The sequence below is a fragment of the Sycon ciliatum genome, chromosome 1 (genome assembly GCF_964019385.1).
Source record: "Sycon ciliatum chromosome 1, ocSycCili1.1, whole genome shotgun sequence".
In the NCBI taxonomy this organism is placed as follows: domain Eukaryota; kingdom Metazoa; phylum Porifera; class Calcarea; order Leucosolenida; family Sycettidae; genus Sycon; species Sycon ciliatum.
In genome coordinates, this window is record NC_088643.1 from 24,135,017 (window position 1) to 24,153,861 (window position 18,845).

The window sequence follows — 18,845 nt, forward strand, 5'->3', positions numbered from 1 at the left end:
GCGGCAATCCGGCAGCACTAACAGAAGTCGAATTAACCGCTGTAACTGAAGAGCTTACAAAGTTACAGCTACAGAGGTTATGCAAGTGATGAAATGTAATGGTGGTGAGTCAAAATTATATTATAAATTTATAATACATGATGATGATAAACGGTGTACGGCGCCGGGATCCGAATCGGTGTACCGGAGAAAATAAGCCACCAGTCTAGGCACAGGTACATGTTACCATTGTATGACTCTTGTCTGAGTCTTGATTGTAGTCTAGCAGCAGCAGGGGGGGGTGGGCGAATGCACTAACTTATTGGGAGCCGCCCCGAGCCCCGCAAAGGCCCCCAGTCACTCCTTATTCAGCTCTTCGAGCAGAAATCTCAAGCCAAATGGTCCTTGCGTACATAAAGAATTGGCAAAATTTCAGGTACGCAAACTCGACCTCACGTACACAAAGCGGTGGAACGACAAGCAAAAAGGAGCCCCAGAGGGCGGCCCATCCCCCTCGCCGACCGTGGGGGTCCATCTCTCTCCAAAAAGTGTTGCGGCGCCTTAAAAAATCTGTTTAGGCAGGTATTATGCTTTCAACGGTGAGTGTAATGGTGGTTGATGACACACCCTGTTGGTAAACTCGGAGGACTTCGCCTGCGGGTAGGTTGACGTCTCGGAACCCACTGTAGGCTTCAATGCACAAGGTCCCTGTTACCGTGACGTCGTGCAAGATTCGAAGGATCACATCATTTGAGGTGTTCGTCACCCCGAATCCACCCCGCGGCGCCAGCGCTGCAAATGCATTCCCCCTCCCCCCCCCCCCCCCCCCTGCTGCTAGTCTTGAAGAACGCAATGAAACGATCACTGACTGAGTCCCTGGCCCAACAAGTGGATAAGTAAAATAGTTACAGTCAGTATGCCCTACACGACTCACAACTTACTTGTAAACTGTAGCTTTTTCTGGTTTTCATAGTTCAGTATCCTGACCGGTTTCGTACACTACACTCAGTGTAGATCTAGATCTTCACTTCAGCTGGCACTTGGCAGTCAGTTCAGAGCTTGTACTTGTAAAGTAACTTTTTTAGTTAGTTGTAGAGGTGAAAGTGAAACTGCAGGTCGTCCCCCGACCCCGACCCCATCATGTCAATACAATGCATGAGCCATGCACTGATTCATGGTGATATGAGTTCATGAACGTCATGACTCATGAGTTACTAGTATACTATTCCTCTGTCATGTCGTCATCATAATTATAGCATGATGTGCAAGTCAGGGAGTCGTAAAATACCGGTATTTTACGACTCCCTGGTATTTTACGACTCCCTGGTGCAAGTAGTTCTTCCGATTCAAATCAAAAATTGAAAAAATAATATTGTGAAGTATTAAAATAAGTGTCACTCCCATTGATTCTGTCATGCTTCTGTGAACAAACACCAAGAATGGCGAGGACGAATGTGGTCAGGGTTGCTGGACTTCTCTTGTTATCTACACTGAGTCTTCTCGCTGTTGATTGTCACGAGCGACATGGCATCCGCGATGACCACGCCAGTGTTGCTGAATCGGAGGTGTCAGCAGACGCTGCTGAGCAAATTCACATCTCATTCGGCCGTAGCACTAGCGAGATAGTGGTGGTGTGGTCCTCCAGGAACAGCAGTAAAACTAGCAGTGTTCAGTATGGCAGCAGCAGTAGTAGCAGTAGCTCTCCACTTACTGAGAGGCTGAACGTGTCGGTTGCTGCTGAGTGCTGGCAGTTCACTGAAGGCAATCCTGATGGCATCCAGTGGCTTTATCGAGCCAGGCTTCAGGTAGGCTACTATCCAGAAACAACAATCATGCTTCAAGTCATACCAAGAGTACATACTAGTAATCCCCCCCCCCCCCCCCCCAGAGTGTGCAACGCCAGATCCAGCTCTGCATAGGGTCTTGGTCGAGCGTAATTGGATCTTTGCATCATAATACCGTACAGACCTGAGGGAAGCTAGGGAATTGCAGGGACTCTCGGATCAAAAACAATGGTGCCCTGCCTCGAGACTGGCCTTGCGCTGATGTGGAGCGTACGCATGACATCAGAAGATCCGACTACGCTCGACCAAGACCTTATTCAGAGCTGGATCAAGGGTTGCACACTCTGGGGGGTTATGTACTGATCTTGGTCATACTTTATGTCAAGGAGTCGTACAAGCCAGGGAGTATTACTAGTTCAGTACTCATTGTACAAACCCGGTTTGTACGACTCCGGGGCGGGGGGCAGGGGCACTGATAAGCCAAAGGAATGGGCCCAAATAGCCGATATTACACTGCTTCAAAAATCACATGATAAACTTATTGGTGTGGCCCTGGCCGCACCTGCCGTACTGGTTTCGACGCCCGGCCTGCCGCAGTTACAAACTCACTACAGTAGAGTCGCGCGCCCAAGAACGTGGAGCTCAAGAATGCCCAGCCTAAAGTTGAGAACGGCGGTGTTGGTTTTCTGCTGCATTGAAATACAGCATCTTTTCTACATGGAGAAGCTTAACCCTTTCACTACCCATTATTTTCGCAATTGAGTCAATTCACAGTCTACAAAAATACTTCGCCGTGCGCCAAATATGCACCAAGGAGTGAAAGCGATAGTTGCAGTCGATAGCCAAGGTCTTTCTGAAGACGTAGAGCCCTCATTTGTAATAATCCGACAATATTTGAGCGTGTGACGAAATATTTAGTGATTGCCTATTGCATCGATCCACGTGGATCGATATTTGAATGGCTGGTAGTGAGAGGGTTAAAGGCGTGTATACGAACACACTACAGTCGACGAAACAGTTCTGTCTGCAGATTGAACACGATACAGTGTATAGAAATAGCCGAGTAATATAAACGAAACGAAATGGTATAACAGTATAGTAAAGATTATACGAACACCTTTCGCATGTTGTTGACTGATTGAATGCGAAATTTATGAAAGGTGAAACACGGTTGCACAACAGTAAGCGCTAATTGCACTGCAAGTAACTACACACAGCGTTTTCACTATGCTCACTTCGAGACATGGACAAACTGCATGGAGTAGCACGCATTGCACAAATTACCAGGTCCTTGCTCATCCATGCTTTGGCACATGTGGTGATATCGACACGCACACTTCTTACATGGCCGCAGCACAGGTGGTGCTGGTTTCCGGCAGGCAATGCACACTGGGTCACCAGTGCTGGCACTCGGATCCGCTGCACTGCTGCACGCATCCAGACTGACAACCTGTATTGCCACTGGAGAGGCTGCTGGGAGACTGTGAACTAACACGTGTGGCGATAGATCTGCTGGTTCATCATCTGCATCTTCCTCAATCTCGCAGATGGCAGCGGAAAGCTCTTCTTCCATTAGCACTATTTCATTCACGTCATCTTCGCTTTCTTCGCCACCGCTTCCAGCGTCTTCTTGGCAGAAAGAGTAGCAGGTTGAGCCTTGAGACTTGATCTCACCATCGGCGCTTCCATCGGCAGTCATCAAGCACCCGGCGCGGTGGCCAATCATCTCGAAGTCAAACGAGGAAGTGACTTCGCTCTACTAGTATGCCTCGCCAAGCCACTTGGTAATAAGCACACGGCGTTCCCATGCTGGGATGCCCTTGCTCCACCTTTCCAAGTTTTCGTCAACCTGGAGCCATTCCTCTCATTGTCGTTTCAGCACATCCTTGGTCTTCTTTCCAACACCAGCGTCGATAGGCTGAATCAAGCCGGTGCAGTCGGCCTTTAGGAAGTGCACCTTGGCGTTGGCAGCAGACTTGAACGTAGCAGCCACTTCAGGACTGGTCTGGGTATTGAGGTTGTCAAGAAAGACAACATTCTCCTCGTCCTTCTCCACGAATCGCGGGAATACATCTTTCGCATACCAGGTGCAGAATTCTCTGTCCGCCCATGCCTTAGGCTGGAAGGACACTATCACCCGGGGATCACACTCTGCCCGTTCTTTCTCCGTGATGCGAAGACCTTTCCCTCGGAAAATTATCACAGGCTTTGGCTGCACTGCATCATTGTCCAAACGGACGCAAAGCTGCAGGGTGGCCTCACGCTTGTCGTCCCCTTGCTTTGATGCGCGCATCCAGATGTGCTCTGAGCCTGTTGTGTCATATATTCTGTCCGTGGAGTCCTGCAGAGTCAGGGGCACCTGGTCGATGTTGTATCTGTTGTGAGGCAGCCAGCGACCCCACTTGGTGCTTCGCTGCACACCTCGCCTGACACGTCGACGGAGACGTGCATGCCACTTTCTCACACCCGGCAGCCTTTCTTCAATGGAGCAAAACTTCTTGTTACTTCGTGCCCGAAGTGACAACTTATGACGATTCAAGAATGCGTTGAACCAGCCACGAGAGGCACAGAACCCTTCCACAGCACTGTCCCCAAGCTGCTCCTTGATCAGCTTCCGCATTGTGGTCGTAATCCAGAGGCCTGATATACGCTTTCCCTTGGCTCTCTCAGCCTTGAGGAGTTTATACAAAATCGTCTTCCTGCTGCGCGTACGTCGCCTTGGCTCCAGAATGGAAAGTTGTCCGCTTTCGATGGCTTTCGATTTGAGCACTCCAACTAGCAGCTTCCGGGATTTCGGGGTTGCCCATTTCGTCACCATAGCGTGCGCAATTCCAAACTCGTCTGCTGCTGTCATTACAGGTGACGAGCTGCCAGCGGCCTTCAGCACGTCCAGACGCTCAATGACACGCTGCTTGAAGGCAAGCGGGTAGCGTTTCCTCTTTGACGTGCCCTTTCGCCTCTTCTTATCTGGTTGACCATCTGAACCATCTACCAATGAAGGGAAATAAGCAGCAAAGACACCTACTGAGTCAAATGACTGCCACTGTCAGTTCTCAACCAAAACAATTTTTGTCAAATTGAAAAATCTCACCTGTTAGTGTTGCTCACTAGCCATTAGTGTCTAGAGTTGTTTGTCCACGAAATTTGCAATATGCCAATACGGTACCAGCAAGAGTAGGTAAGTTGGCATAGAACAACAGCTATGCAAAGCCATGTTCATCTCCTCTTCACTTTGGAAGGCAGTACAAGCACCCTTCATACCTCGACATTGCCTTGGAGTGGAAGCAAATTCACCATGAGTTTTCCAATTCGCTACAATCGATCTCGGGGTGATGATCGTGTCTTCTTCATCACCACTGCAGCCTGGATAGCCTTCGGGAAGACATGTGTCACTCTCCTGCTCAACAGATTCCTACATCTAGATTTGGTTACCGTCAGGGAACGAAACAGAGCTGCAAAACACCAAGTACAGTCGTCCCTCTCTAATCCGGCACCTTTTGCTACGGCGTTTTCTGCTGGATTAACGAGGGTGCTGGATTAAGAAATCCTGCCCTCTGACCTGGCCCTACCCAATTGCATGCATTTATCATACGTCAAAACGCAGGGTTTTTCCGTGTCGACCCAAGTATTTGGTGCACGGCTTTATATTCTCAACTTTTCTCCAGGAATATACACAGTGATAAAGTGATAAAGTAAAACAGAGAACATGTTCACATGTACTCTTGACACACACGCACACACGCACACACCTGAAAATTGGCAGGACACTACTCCTTGCTAAAATAAGAAAGTATGGTTGACTGCTTAGCCGTTGTTTCCTTGACAACATTGACCCTCTTGAGAAGGCCACGCAAGCAGTCGACATCATGCAGGTCGAACGTTGTAGTTAGTTGTAGAACGTCAGTACCGTCGGTCAGTGTCGTGCCATGTTATCGCATGAGCTGATTGTTTAGTAACTGGTGGTGTTAGTGGACAGTATAGCGTAACTTGTAGTTCCTTGGTCTTTCTCTTTGTACAAATTGAGTTAGGGTTCGGAAAAGTCCTAACAACCAACCGAACTGAACTTTCCCGCACGAGGTCGAGTACAGTTGTCAACTGAACTGAACTCTGAAGTGGCCCCGCGCGCGCGGCACTGACCAGACTGGCCTAGCCTGGCCTCAGTGGCCTGGCAAGGAGTGCACCTGTACGGTACGCGATTTACGACTGCCGGATTATGAAATCAAACTACGTGCAGTTTGAGCGATTCGTTTCAAAAAGTCACTGCCGGAGGCGGAATTCAAGTGCCGGATTAAGATGTAGGAATTGAACGAAAAAAATCGGTTTCGTCAGAAAGTGCGCCGGTTGGCAAGGGTTCCGGATAAACAAGTACCGGATTAGAGAGGGATGACTGTAATTGTTTTCTTCCATTCAATTACACTGCTGAGCATGCACAGCATGGTGACAGCTAAGCAGTACGCACGTCATCAAGCCCAATTTCCAAATATGGAAGGTGTTATTTATGAAATTTGACATGGTTCCTCTTCTCTGATCGGCTCGAGACATAGGTCATCGGAATCAGTGCCCGATTCTCCTTCGGATACTAGTAAGCCATACTTATTTTTGGCGTTCAGTTTCCCTTTAAGTTGTGACTGATCAGGCCATCTGTTGTTCTGACTAGTGTGTGTATATATATATATATATATATACTCAATCTGCGGACAGCATGCTGTTTCGTTCTTTTTGAACTCATCAGCGCAGCACAGAGGAAATGAGGCCGAACCTGATAGCAATGGAAATAAAAATTTCCAATCAGGCCCGAACGTACCTTGCCAGAGTGCTCAAACTGACAAGTCAGTGAGCTCTGCATAACGCAAACAGCAAAGGCACTACCCCACGCAAGAGTGCTCAACTGCTACAAGAGCAGGAGCGAAATACTCAATCTGCGGACAGCATGCTGTTTCGTTCTTTTTGAACTCATCAGCGCAGCACAGAGGAAATGAGGCCGAACCTGATAGCAATGTATATATATAATTATACAGTCAACGTTGCGTATAACGACACTCGGCGGGGCATCAGAAAAGTGTCCTTATTCGCAAAGTGTCCTTATACCCGAAGTCTCACCATATGTATACAGGTAGAATGGACTTTGCTCTGGGCATGAAAATTCGGTCATTATTCGCGAACTGTCGTTGTATCCGCAGTCGTTATTAGCGAACTGTCGTTGTATCCGCAGTCGTTATTAGCGAACTGTCGTTGTATCCGCAGTCGTTATTAGCGAACTGTCGTTGTATCCGCAGTCGTTATTAGCGAACTGTCGTTGTATCCGCAGTCGTTATTAGCCAAGTTGACTGTACACAGTGCGTTGCTAGTGCATCGCTGTGCCGCCGCGACGTCGCCAAAGCATCTCAACTGATGATGTAATCGCATAACCTCCGATATGACAGATACCTGGAAATTTGGTGCGACTATTATAAACAGTATAATGACGGATTCAACATAATATGCAACATCTATCCAAGAACAAGTTTCCTCGCTATGGTGTTTTGATTCTTGTCAATGTGGGCCAAGAGCGTAGTGTGGAGTGTTTCGAATCGTTTTCTAATTGCCAAGTTCGTCGCAACTTCTAGGTGATTCAACGACACGTGCTTGAAGTAGAATCGGGGAAATACTGTATTGCAGTCCATTCCTTGGAAAGTGGCACCATCACTTTGTTGGTGTCTCCCACATACATGTAGTTGTAGATTTCGTGAAAACAACAGCACATCCTGCATTGTGTGACCCGTGCAATAATTCCTTGCCACAGTTGAGGCCAGAAAAGTCCAGGGACAGGGAATTAGAAATTCAGCCAGTTTTTACAAAATTAGGACAGGTACGCCATGGCAAAATTTATGGAGAAGCAAATTTGAATCCCAGATTTTTTCAAGTTTAAAGTGGGGTTTGAGCCTCAATTCGCCCAAAATTGGGCTTACAAAAGCCAGCATGACTTTTTTGGATGAATGGACTGTAGAGCATTTTGTGATGTTTTCCTGTGTTTTCAGAACCTGTCTCCAGGCAAGTCATATAATTATCAAATCAGCTCCGCACCAGGCGTGGTAGCCAGCGATGTCTTCTCTTTTTCCGTTCCCAAACTGCTGGATGAGGTACATGTGCTGAACTGCGTGTCACCATACAGTATTAGCTATTGAAATTGGGCCACCTGATGAATAAACCTGTGGCGTGTTTGAGTGCTCAGAGTATGTATGTGTGATGCTAGAGCCGTGTAGCGCCTGGTGTTATTTTATTTGAGGTTGTATTCCCCTGATCAATGCTTTACTATCCCCACTGTGTTGGTCAGTGAAGCGGTGGGTGACTTCGGTGACTTTATAGCATTTGCACAGAGAAGTTCGCATCTGTTTTCTTAGCTTTTCGCACCTTTCCTTCCCTTTTTACAGTTGGGGCCCCTCCCTAAGGGCGGGGGGGGGGGAGGGTCCTAATAACCCCCTGCCTGTTGCTGGTAATGGTCTTGGCACCTGTGCCTGTGGGGTGTGGTGGCCAACTCGCCACTGAGTGGACATTCACCCCAGGTCATCGACCAGCGTAGTCAACATCCTAAGCGGATAGGTTACGCACACAGCATAGCTCACCTTGTTCACACACAAGAATAATCAATAAAGCTAGATTTGGTTTGATCAATTCCAGGTATAATTACCATATTCAAGTGGAATCTGGTCCGAACAACCACCCGGTTCCATCAACCACCTGGCCTCTACAACGACTTTGCTTTGACACCCACCCCTGGCGTTCAAAGACCATGCAATGATAAGCCAATCTCATGGGTTAAAAACATGATAAACCAGTCTCATAGGTGGTCACTAAAACTAGGGTCCACCTGTACAAATTTTCAATCACGGTCCTGTTGCTTGCCTGTCTCTGTTCTTGTCCATGCAGGCGTATCCAATGCAGGTGGTGATGTTTGGTGATATGGGTAAAGTCGGTGGCAGCGCCACCCTGCCCCGTCTGAAGGAAGAAGTGAAGGCCAGGGACAATGTGGCTATGATCCATGTTGGTGATTTTGCCTACGACCTTCAGGACGATGGAGGAAAGGTATGCGTATTTTGTAGGGCCGAAACGATTGCCCATTTTGCCTTAACGATTAACCAATAACACTAACGATCGATTTATTGGTTTTTCCGATTTTCCGAACAAGTTCTATACGTGTCATGTTGGACATCAGTATACAGCAAAAACAATTAAATTTGTTCAACTATATGTAGGACTCAGTGACCAGTCAAGGCCCCGTGACCAATCACGGTCCCCGTGACCAGTCAAACAGTCACAAAACCCCCATGACCAGTCACAAATTAGTTTACCAGTCACAATGCCCCATGACCAGTCACAAATCACCATACATTTACATGTGTAAAGTACACAGTTCGTGACTGCTCGCAGGGTGCTTCGTACTGCAGGATTTGTTGTGGAAACTATAATTCCCTATGAGCGGTCACAGAATGCAGTTGTGACCACTATAATTCAATACGAACAGTTACGTGCGGAATGTACAGTTGTGACCACTCTTTCTCTGTGAGTAGTCACTGGCAGAATATAGGTATTTCTGTATTACAAGAGAGATTGGAGGCTTTGTCACAACTCTGAGTTTCACGTATTACTACGATCGTCAGGCAACTGATGGCTCCTAAACGGGCAGCCTGAACATAAGAGGGAGCAAGGTGGGAAATTCTGAGGGGTATCATAGTGCAAGAGTCAGGTGCAGGCGTGAAGTTGCCAAGTCTTCAGACTTGGGGCTATGCAGCAACAGTTCCAGCGTGAATGACATAGTATAGAGCTGGGGACCACACATGCCCACACCATTACACACACATACACCCACACTCTCTCCCTTTTCTCACATACACTCACACGCGCACACACACACTCATTCTCTAAATCTCTCTCTCTCACACATACAGTCAACTTTGCGAATAACGACATTCGGCGGGGCATAAGAAAAGTGTCCTTATTCGCGAAGTGTCCTTATATCCGAAGTCCCATTTGAATGTATGTGAACCCATATTTTGTATAGTATGACATGCATATCGAAATGAAGCTCTTTTCATGCTCTACGTCAATTTGTACTTTATTTTCGTATTGCGATTGAAAGGAACAATAAAGTCAATATCCAAGGGAAATAAATTGAAAAATTAACCTTTTGGAGCCATCTACAAGTACCGGGACATGTTCATGTACATGTATGAAGATTAATGTGCAATCATGTACAACTACATGTACATGTACAATAGGCGTGCTGATCATTCAAACTATTTTGAAGAAAAGAAAAAAGAAAAAGCCCCCCCCCCCCCCCCCCAGGCTGTATCTTCTTGTATGTGTGCCTTATCCATCGCCACGGGTTCTGGTACTTCTGCATGACAGGTACTTGAAATAGCTGTCAAAAAGCCAGAAAGTCGTTATTCAAGCAGTGAATATGACCTCGGGGCACAAAAATCATGTCGCTATTCGCGAATTGTCGTTATTCAGATAGTCGTTATATCCGAAGTTAAATGTATACAGTCAGATGGGACTTTGCTCTGGGCATAGAAATTCTGTCGTTATTCGCGAATTGTCGTTATATCCGAAGTCGTTATTAGCGAAGTTGACTGTACGCACATATGTCATTCATTCTCTACATCACACACACACACACCTGGCCTGGTGTACAGCTGCCAAATGCTTAGCCACGCCGCCCCGAGACAGGGGGAGAGTAGAAGAGAGAGTTTGAGACACACACACACATCCACACACACACACACACACACCTGGCCTGGTGTACAGCTGCCAAATGCTTGGCCACGCCGCCCCCGAGACAGGGGGGGGGGGGAGTAGAAGAGAGAGTTTGAGACACACACACACATCCACACCTTTGACCTTTGACGCCCATCGCCGGAGGCGATGATAGCAATGCTACGGCAGAAGCCATAGCAACTTGTGCTGGGATTACACCATTCAACAGCTTGCAAGGCTGAAGAATTGACCGTCACTATTCAGCCTGGTCTACACCATACAGCTATTTGGAGTGACATTTTCTGGCCACATCCACACACACACACACACACACACACACACACATCCACACACACACACACACATCCACACACACACACACATCCACGCACGCACACACAAACACACACACATTCTCTAAACCTCTCACACACACACATTCTCTCTCTCTCTCTCTCTCTCACACACACTCTCTCTTTCACACGCATGCACACACACACACACACACACACACACACTCACACATGCGCGCGCACACTTACTCTCTCACACACACACACACACACAAATAGGCAGCGGGACTACCAGCTAGATTCACGTGACCTTGCGGACAAAGTTACGGAGGTAGAACTTGTTTTCACGACGACACTTGGACACAAGTACTTCTGTATTATTATTTTATCTCTTTTCAACCAATCCACAAGCCAAGAAGAGATGCGTAGACTAAAGAACCGTACTCTTGGTGATACTGATCGCAAACATGATTAATTCCTCCAGGCCATTGAGCACCCAATTCTAAACCTTATCTAAGCAAAGCAGCATGCCAGTTCAAGAACATCTCGTCAGACATACATATCGATACATGTCTGGTGCACTCTCACTAACAAGCAGGCATCGCAGGCTACATTCGCACCAGCAATCAAAAGAAGTTGAAGTGAGTGAATATTTCTATAAAATTAATAATTGGAAGACAAATGAAGGTGTGGAGGACCGCCCAAAAACACTGACAAGGAGACAGTAAACGGTACACAGTACTCGTATGCGTGTACTTATACACGTTATAGCAGCACAACGAGAAGGACCATGATGCATAATGTTGCATCAATAAATTTTACAGAGTTATTTTGGGAGTAGAAATGAAGATGTGTTCGAACTTCGAAGCAGTAAACTGCGTAAGCACTACGTTGAGCCAGAATATTGAAATACAGTTTCCTGCAGTCAAAACAAGACACTCACACTTCCCTGGTCTAGTTCGCCATTCTTATCGATAAACATGACTTGATTTAATTTCTTACGATGGTCCTTGAGAATGGATCAATGATGTCTTGAATAGATGTCTTCCTGAACGACTTCAACTGAGAGGCAGTTTCAGTTTCAACAAGCTGGACATTGTTTTTCTGTGGAGTCTTCCACAAGAAAGACAGAGCCACACACACGAAGGTGCTTGATGTACTCAGTACCTTCTTGGAAATGAACATATTTTCATTTCCATCTTCATTATATTTTCGTCTCTGCATCGTCGACGATGTCCACTTCTGACTCCGTAATCTTGTCACCCATCCTCTCCAAAAACACAAATCGAGTGCTGCTTGCATGCTGGATCAGTGGAAGTCAGTCTCTGCTCTAGCAAGATCGGCATGCAAATATTACATGACTGAAAATATTCCGAAATAGCTTTTCTGAACGACGAAGTTTGTTCTTCAAATATGATGAATAGCACAACCTACTAGCCAGAACATCCTCTCAAAAGAGATTCTATCTGAAGCCTGCAAGATTTTCGACCACCTTTCGTTTTGGAGAGGAGCCCACACACACCAGACTCGAGCTACAAGTAAACTACGCGGAGATCGAGAGTTGATCGAAATCTTTCTTGCTCACTTCTGAAACCTGTGAAGGAAAAAAGTATGCTGAACGCGTGAATGCCTACAGTTGAGTCGTAATATTTTGACGTGGATCCTGTGACCGTTCACAGAGAAAGTCGCGGCTGTTTCTGACTGGTCATCGGGATTCAAACTGGTGTGTGACTTTATGACTGCTCTTCGGGGATTTGTGACTGTTTGATTGGTCACGGGGATCGTGATCGGTCATCGAGACGTGACTGCTCACTGAGTCCTACATATATACAGGTACGTATGGGTGAAAGATACACACAGGCCCCAAAAAGACCAACATGAAATTTGCAACGTGATATGAGCAGTGTTCCTCTGCCATTAAACATCAACGATCAGTCGTCTGTCATCTACAATGGATAAGGGTCGACTGGAATCGACAATCCAGTCGATGATCGACTCCGTCAACATGCCTGAGCGCCTGCTGTCGCACGTTCGCAAGTTATCTGTGCCGAAGAACGACGTGACGGGCTTCATTCCAGCACTGTTCGTCGCACTGTCACTGCGCTCAACATTGCTGGTAGTCGCCGTTGCTGTCGACTGGGTTGCTGATCCTTTCCCTACCGCAGCGGCGTACTGGTCTTTATGAGCAGAAATCAGGTGCTGGAACAAGTTGGTTGTGCCGCTTTGACGGACGAACTCGCGGCTGCACGAATTGCATCTCGCTACGCTATCAGCTTCTTCGAAATATGCCCACGCTGGCGATCTCTTGGTCAGACTAACTTTCGCTTTTCCAGGCGGCAGCATTGTCCCTGCTCTCCTCGCCAAGAAAATCAAAACTAACTAAGTTTTTGACAAGAACTGAACAAATTAGAAGGACGGCAGCCACACTCGCAGTTTCGCTACAACCTAACAGCAATGAAGCTTTCCGGTTGTTACATTTTCCGGCTACGCTGACTAGTGCAGTGAATTATGTAGTGACTATGTACGACTACCCAAAAAGGATCAAGCGCGCAATGATTGTACGGACCTACGGCTTCATGCACGTCTACTTCGACGTTCATGTACTTGTGCGCATGACGCGCGTGCATGATGCCATGCATGGTCTGCATGCACTGACGTCATGACCGCTCTCGCACTGTACAGTCATAATCGTTATCGATCATAACGATTATCGATTTCATCCATAACGAGTGATATACGAGTAATCGGTATAATCGTTTCGGCCCTAGTATTTTGCAAGCTCAGCTGGCTGAACCATGAATGGCTCACATTCGAACTCTGTCGTAGTCAGTCTTGCATCCAATCCTGTTGAGTTATGGCGTCAGGGTTCTGGTGCATAGCACATGCTGTTTGCATTGAATCGAGTCAGCTTTCATCTCTGTGCGCACAGTTGTGACGAATGTGTTGTATCTACAAAAATACTTCAGTGTTTTACGCTTTGTCTTCTGTCCAACGTGCTTTCCCAACAGCGAGGTGACGACTTCATGAACAGGCTGCAGGATGTTTCTGCCAACATTCCGTACATGACCTGCCCAGGCAACCATGGTAAGGTGCGGGGAATGGCATGCATGCACATGATGCATGCACATGATGCATGCAACCATTTCATTATCTATCATCATTCATCAAGCCAGGACATAAGATTCTATTTCCGTTGCGGAAAGCGAAAAATACAGGAAATGCTTGACATCACGGCTTCTCCTAGAGGTATTGACCCTCCATTGCTAGTATTGTCCTCTACCTTGATGGTCCAAATCTCCGTTTCCAATGTGCTTACTCCTAGAGATCGCATTTAACTTCAGCCACTACCGCAATCGCTTTGCAATGCCCTCCGCCGATGAATCTCCAGCCAACGATCAATTGTGGTGGAGTTTGGATATCGGCCCTGTGCACTTCTTGAGGTATGTTACTGTACGTCTCCACTTATCACCACATGTCTTCTTGACTTTAACTTTACTTGTGTTTCTGCATGCTTCTTTCGCTTGGACTCAGCTTGTGGATTATCGTAGTGACCAGGCTCAATGCGGTCGAGATACCGTGAAATGCGAGAGCAGGAATTGGGCTTGAAAGTGATACGTCAGAAGTCAAAATCTAACGGCAAATGGACCCAATCACTTCCGGTGGATGTGTCACTATGCTGCGAAGGAAAACCACCCACACGTGTATGGACCCACACAAAAACTGGACCCAAGTGGATCCAAAGGTCGTTATTTGTCGTTAGGTTTTGACTTCTGACGTCCTCACTTTCGAGCCCTATTGCCATGGTGTTATATTGTAGCATAGATGTTCCATTGCCGTGTTTTTTTGCACCTTCTTGCTTTTCAGCTATGACACTGAGGTCTACTTTGCTCGCGAAGACCTGATCCAAGCTCAGCTGGACTTCATCAATGCCGACTTGGCCCGTGCTGCGGATCCTGCCCAGAGGAAGAAGGTGCCATGGATCGTTGCGTTTGGTCATCGTCCTATGTACTGCTCTAACATTGACAATGATGACTGTGCCACACCAAAGTCCAAAGTCAGAGCTGGGTAAGCGGTCCGACTGTGCGAGAAGTTGTCACCGCTATTCCGTGTGTTAGTTCAGTGAATGCACAGTCTTAGAGTTCTTTTTTGGGTGTACCCCCACACGATGAAATCTACACGGCTCATGTACATGCTAGATCAGCCAGAATTAAGAGGGGTCAGGTCATTTTCGCTTAGTTGGTCCGGTTACGGTTGGCTGGACCAGTTATGGTCGGTCGGATCAGTTACAGTCGGCCGGATCAGTTACTGTTGACTGGACCGGATCAATGCAGTTTCAGTTTATTCTGCTTCTTTCCATTGCCTGGACATGCTTGATGGAAAGCACTGTAGGCACTGTGTTTGCAGATACTGCACATTTGGTCATAACTTCCCAGAAATCAGACCAAACAGCACAGGGGACGCAGCCATGACACCTAGTCCGTATCGGTTCTTGGGCAGTCTCGCAGCGCCGGTGCCTTATCTTGGGCGTAGGGGCTCTTTGGTCCCAACTGTACACCCTCGGTTTTTCATGCCCCTGACAGAGACTGTCAGTCATACGCTGTCCTATTTATCTTATCTGTTGGCGTAGATTGGAAGCAACATTCTACAAGTACGGAGTTGATTTCATCGTTGAAGGCCATGAGCATTCCTACGAGAGACTGTACCCAGTGTTCAATGAGACCGTCACACAGAAGAACTACATCGATCCCAAAGCACCCGTTCACATTATATCGGGGCAGGCCGGCTGTAATGAAGCCGGAGGGCTTTGCGTCAATCCGATACTGGGAAAGAAAGGTGAGAAATACTTTGGCCGAAGTTTTTTTTGGCTGTGCTATTCAAGCAAAAGTATACCTCTGAGAGAGCAGTGTCCCTTGTGTGTTTGTGTCAACAGGTGTGTGAGTGTGTAGGTGTGGGTGTTTGGGTACGGGCGGGCGTTCAGGCAGGCAAACTGGAAATGATTATTTTCAGTTTGTCTTCAACCTTCTAAAAAGAATCGCCTTTTCATTACCATAGGCCAATGTCAAAACATAGCTGCTAGTGCAGCGTGTACCTAACTTTTACAGTACTTTGAAGTAGCTTGTACTGTTTGGTTGCATGCAGGTGAACTACCCGTAGAGTCCATAGAAACCTGTACGCACACATCAGTGTTGAGCTGAGAACAGCAAACATGTTGCCTGGGGAGGGAGGGGGGGGGGGGGGGGGGGGGGGGGGATAACCTCAAGTGGAGCTTTACGTCCACCCTAGATTCTTTCACACGTTTTCCAGCTTTGCTTTCCGCGGGGGGGGGGTGTTCTGCCCCCCCCCCCCCCCCCCCCCCCCCGGTATAGTGGCACAAGGCAATGCCTCTAGTACATATGCAATGCCTCTAGTACATGTGCAATGCCTCTAGTGCATGCCTCTAGTGCATATGCAATGCCTCTAGTACATGTGTAATGCCTCTAGTACATGTGTAATGCCTCTAGTACATGTGTAATGCCTCTAGTACATGTGTAATGCCTCTAGTACATGTGCAATGCCTCTAGTACATGTGCAATGCCTCTAGTACATGTGTAATGCCTCTAGTACATGTGTAATGCCTCTAGTACATGTGTAATGCCTCTAGTACATGTGTAATGCCTCTAGTACATGTGTAATGCCTCTAGTACATGTGTAATGCCTCTAGTACATGTGTAATGCCTCTAGTACATGTGCAATGCCTCTAGTACATGTGTAATGCCTCTAGTACATGTGCAATGCCTCTAGTGCATGCCTCTAGTGCATGCCTCTAGTGCATGTGTAAGACGTTGTCCTCGTTTGGCGCAGGACCCATTGAACACCACATGCTTTCTTTGTTTTGTGCTTGCATAGGTGACTGGTCAGCATTTCGTTCCTGGCTTCCCGGCCAGTATGGCTATGGTCGGCTAAAGTTCCTGAATGCCACGCACGCACAGTGGTCTCAAATGTATGACATCGTCAAGTTGACCGAAGACACCGTGATCATCGAGCAGCAGGATCACGGACCGTTCAGATGAGCAATCATGTTAGTGTCCAGCAGGGGCCCAGGGGATCTTCAGGCTGGCTCCAGGGGATCTTCAGGCTGGCTCCAGGGGATCTTCAGGCTGGCTCCAGGTATATCATGAATACTATTACTAGTACTGCATTGCCACCTGGCCGTCATTATTCAGGTTGCTCTAGTGCGTGCACACACACACACACACACGTGTGTGTGTGTGCTTGCTGTGCACAAGTGCATGACACCCGCCCCGGCATCACCGCCCATACCCCAGCGCATACCAATCACAAGCCATCCGTGTTGCAACCAGCACTGCGCTACCTGTGATCGCTGTTTTAAATCTGCTCCTGGCTTTCGGCGACACAATTGCAATCGTGGACGGCGTCGTGGCGGAGCGGCTTCCTAGTGGCAGTGCTGACTTCTCTCAAACTCTCTCTTCTACTCTCCCCTGTCTCGGGGGCGGCGTGGCCAAGCATTTGGCAGCTGTACACCAGGCCAGGTGTGTGTGTGTGTGTGTGTGTGTGTGTGTGTGTGTGTGTGTGTGTGTGTGTGTGTGTGTGTGTGTGTGTGTGTGTGTGTGTTATTAGGCTGTGGGATGTGTGCTGTGTGCTCAGTGATGTATTATTTATTTTGGACATTGTGTCCACATTGTGTCCTTGTGACTCTTTGAGCTTTCCTACTACATTGTATGATATTCCTTCTCATTTCAAACTTTGTTCCCACAAAACTCATAGGATCTAGGAATGACATTGATTTGTGCACAATGGACTCTTTAGGTTTTTATTAGCGTTTGGTACAAACGAGATATTGCTGATAGCCTTGTACTGTGAGAATAATTCCTGAACGGCGCCGATAATAATACTGTAGACAAAGTGTCTGAAGTCCTTGCTGCAAATAGTGCTCAATACCCTAACGAGGGCAGAGCGTACTACACAAGGCAGAACAACAGAGACCAAAGCTTTCTCGTTACTCCGAGTTTCGTGTTCGAAAACACTCGTCTGATGAGTGCTTTTGAACACGAAACTCGGAGTAACGAGAACGTTTTTGGTCTCTGTTGTTCTGTCTTGTGTTTCTGTCTTGTGTAATTAAACTGTATGTTATTGTTGTTGATGCACTTGATTGACTATTTGGGGAAAAAAACCCATGAACGCTCAGTCTCTCATTGGCAAACTGGTTTTAACATTTTCATGGCGTGGAACACCGATTGTCCACAGCTGTCGCCGTAAAGCTCAATGGTTTCCTGTGCATATGGGCCCCAGAGCCACACCCCATCCACATGGTTCAAACTTCAAAGCGTACGTGATGTCCGGACATACACATGGAACAACTTGAAATGCACGGAAAACACCCAGGGTACCGTAAAGCGTGAAATTTTCGCGGCGTTTTTAGTTCGCGTTTTCAGAATCCGGACAGGTTTGCGAGGTTTTAATTTTGCGATTGCAGAATGGCATTCTTGCTAAACCTGTGGCATTCTTGCTAACCCTTTCATGGATCTCCTTTTCGCGCTGTCTGAATTTCGCGATTTCCACGCGGTTGCGAATTTCGCAGAAATTAGACCATGGCAATAATTTCACGGTTTACAGTAGTCAGACTCAGTTGTTACTGTACTCTTTCTATGCAAACACTGTATGTTGCGAGACTGTGGAACAACCTGTTCAATAATGTTATCAATGTACTTAACAATGGCGTCCATGAGGGACCGTATATCCGAGTAAAAAATAGACTGGAAGAGGAGGTCTTTAAAAAAGAAGTGTTTTAGTTTTAATCCGATTGCTCATTTGGCCTGTTCTGTCTGTTTTGTAAAATTGTGTTCTTGATTGAAAGCGAATGAAAGAGGTGCAGAGAAAAAAAGAAAAAAAGTTTGGAGGATATGGGGTTCGAACCCATGGCCTCTCGCATGCAAAGCGAGCGCTCTACCACTGAGCTAAACCCCCAGTCACGTATATCTACGGCGAAAATGTGGATCATACAGATCGAGACCAGGTCTGAGTTCCCCCTACATGTTTTTCGCCATGCATATGGCGC

General features: G+C 47.1%; 1 protein-coding gene and 1 non-coding gene across 2 annotated transcripts; one reads left to right on the top strand and one right to left on the bottom strand.

Moving 5' to 3' along the window:
* Positions 1 to 1,371: 1,371 nt before the first annotated feature.
* Positions 1,372 to 17,759, top strand: LOC135819452 (acid phosphatase type 7-like). The gene is made up of 8 exons (XM_065332668.1): positions 1,372 to 1,784; positions 7,781 to 7,882; positions 8,670 to 8,825; positions 13,798 to 13,873; positions 14,112 to 14,229; positions 14,654 to 14,854; positions 15,417 to 15,622; positions 16,676 to 17,759. The coding sequence occupies exons 1-8, from the start codon at positions 1,419 to 1,421 to the stop codon at positions 16,837 to 16,839; spliced, it is 1,389 nt and encodes a 462-aa protein (XP_065188740.1). The 5' UTR covers positions 1,372 to 1,418; the 3' UTR covers positions 16,840 to 17,759.
* A 923-nt stretch (positions 17,760 to 18,682) lies between these two features.
* Positions 18,683 to 18,754, bottom strand: Trnaa-ugc (transfer RNA alanine (anticodon UGC)). The gene has a single exon. It is a non-coding gene; the product is annotated as a tRNA-Ala (tRNA).
* Between the last annotated feature and the right edge of the window lie 91 nt (positions 18,755 to 18,845).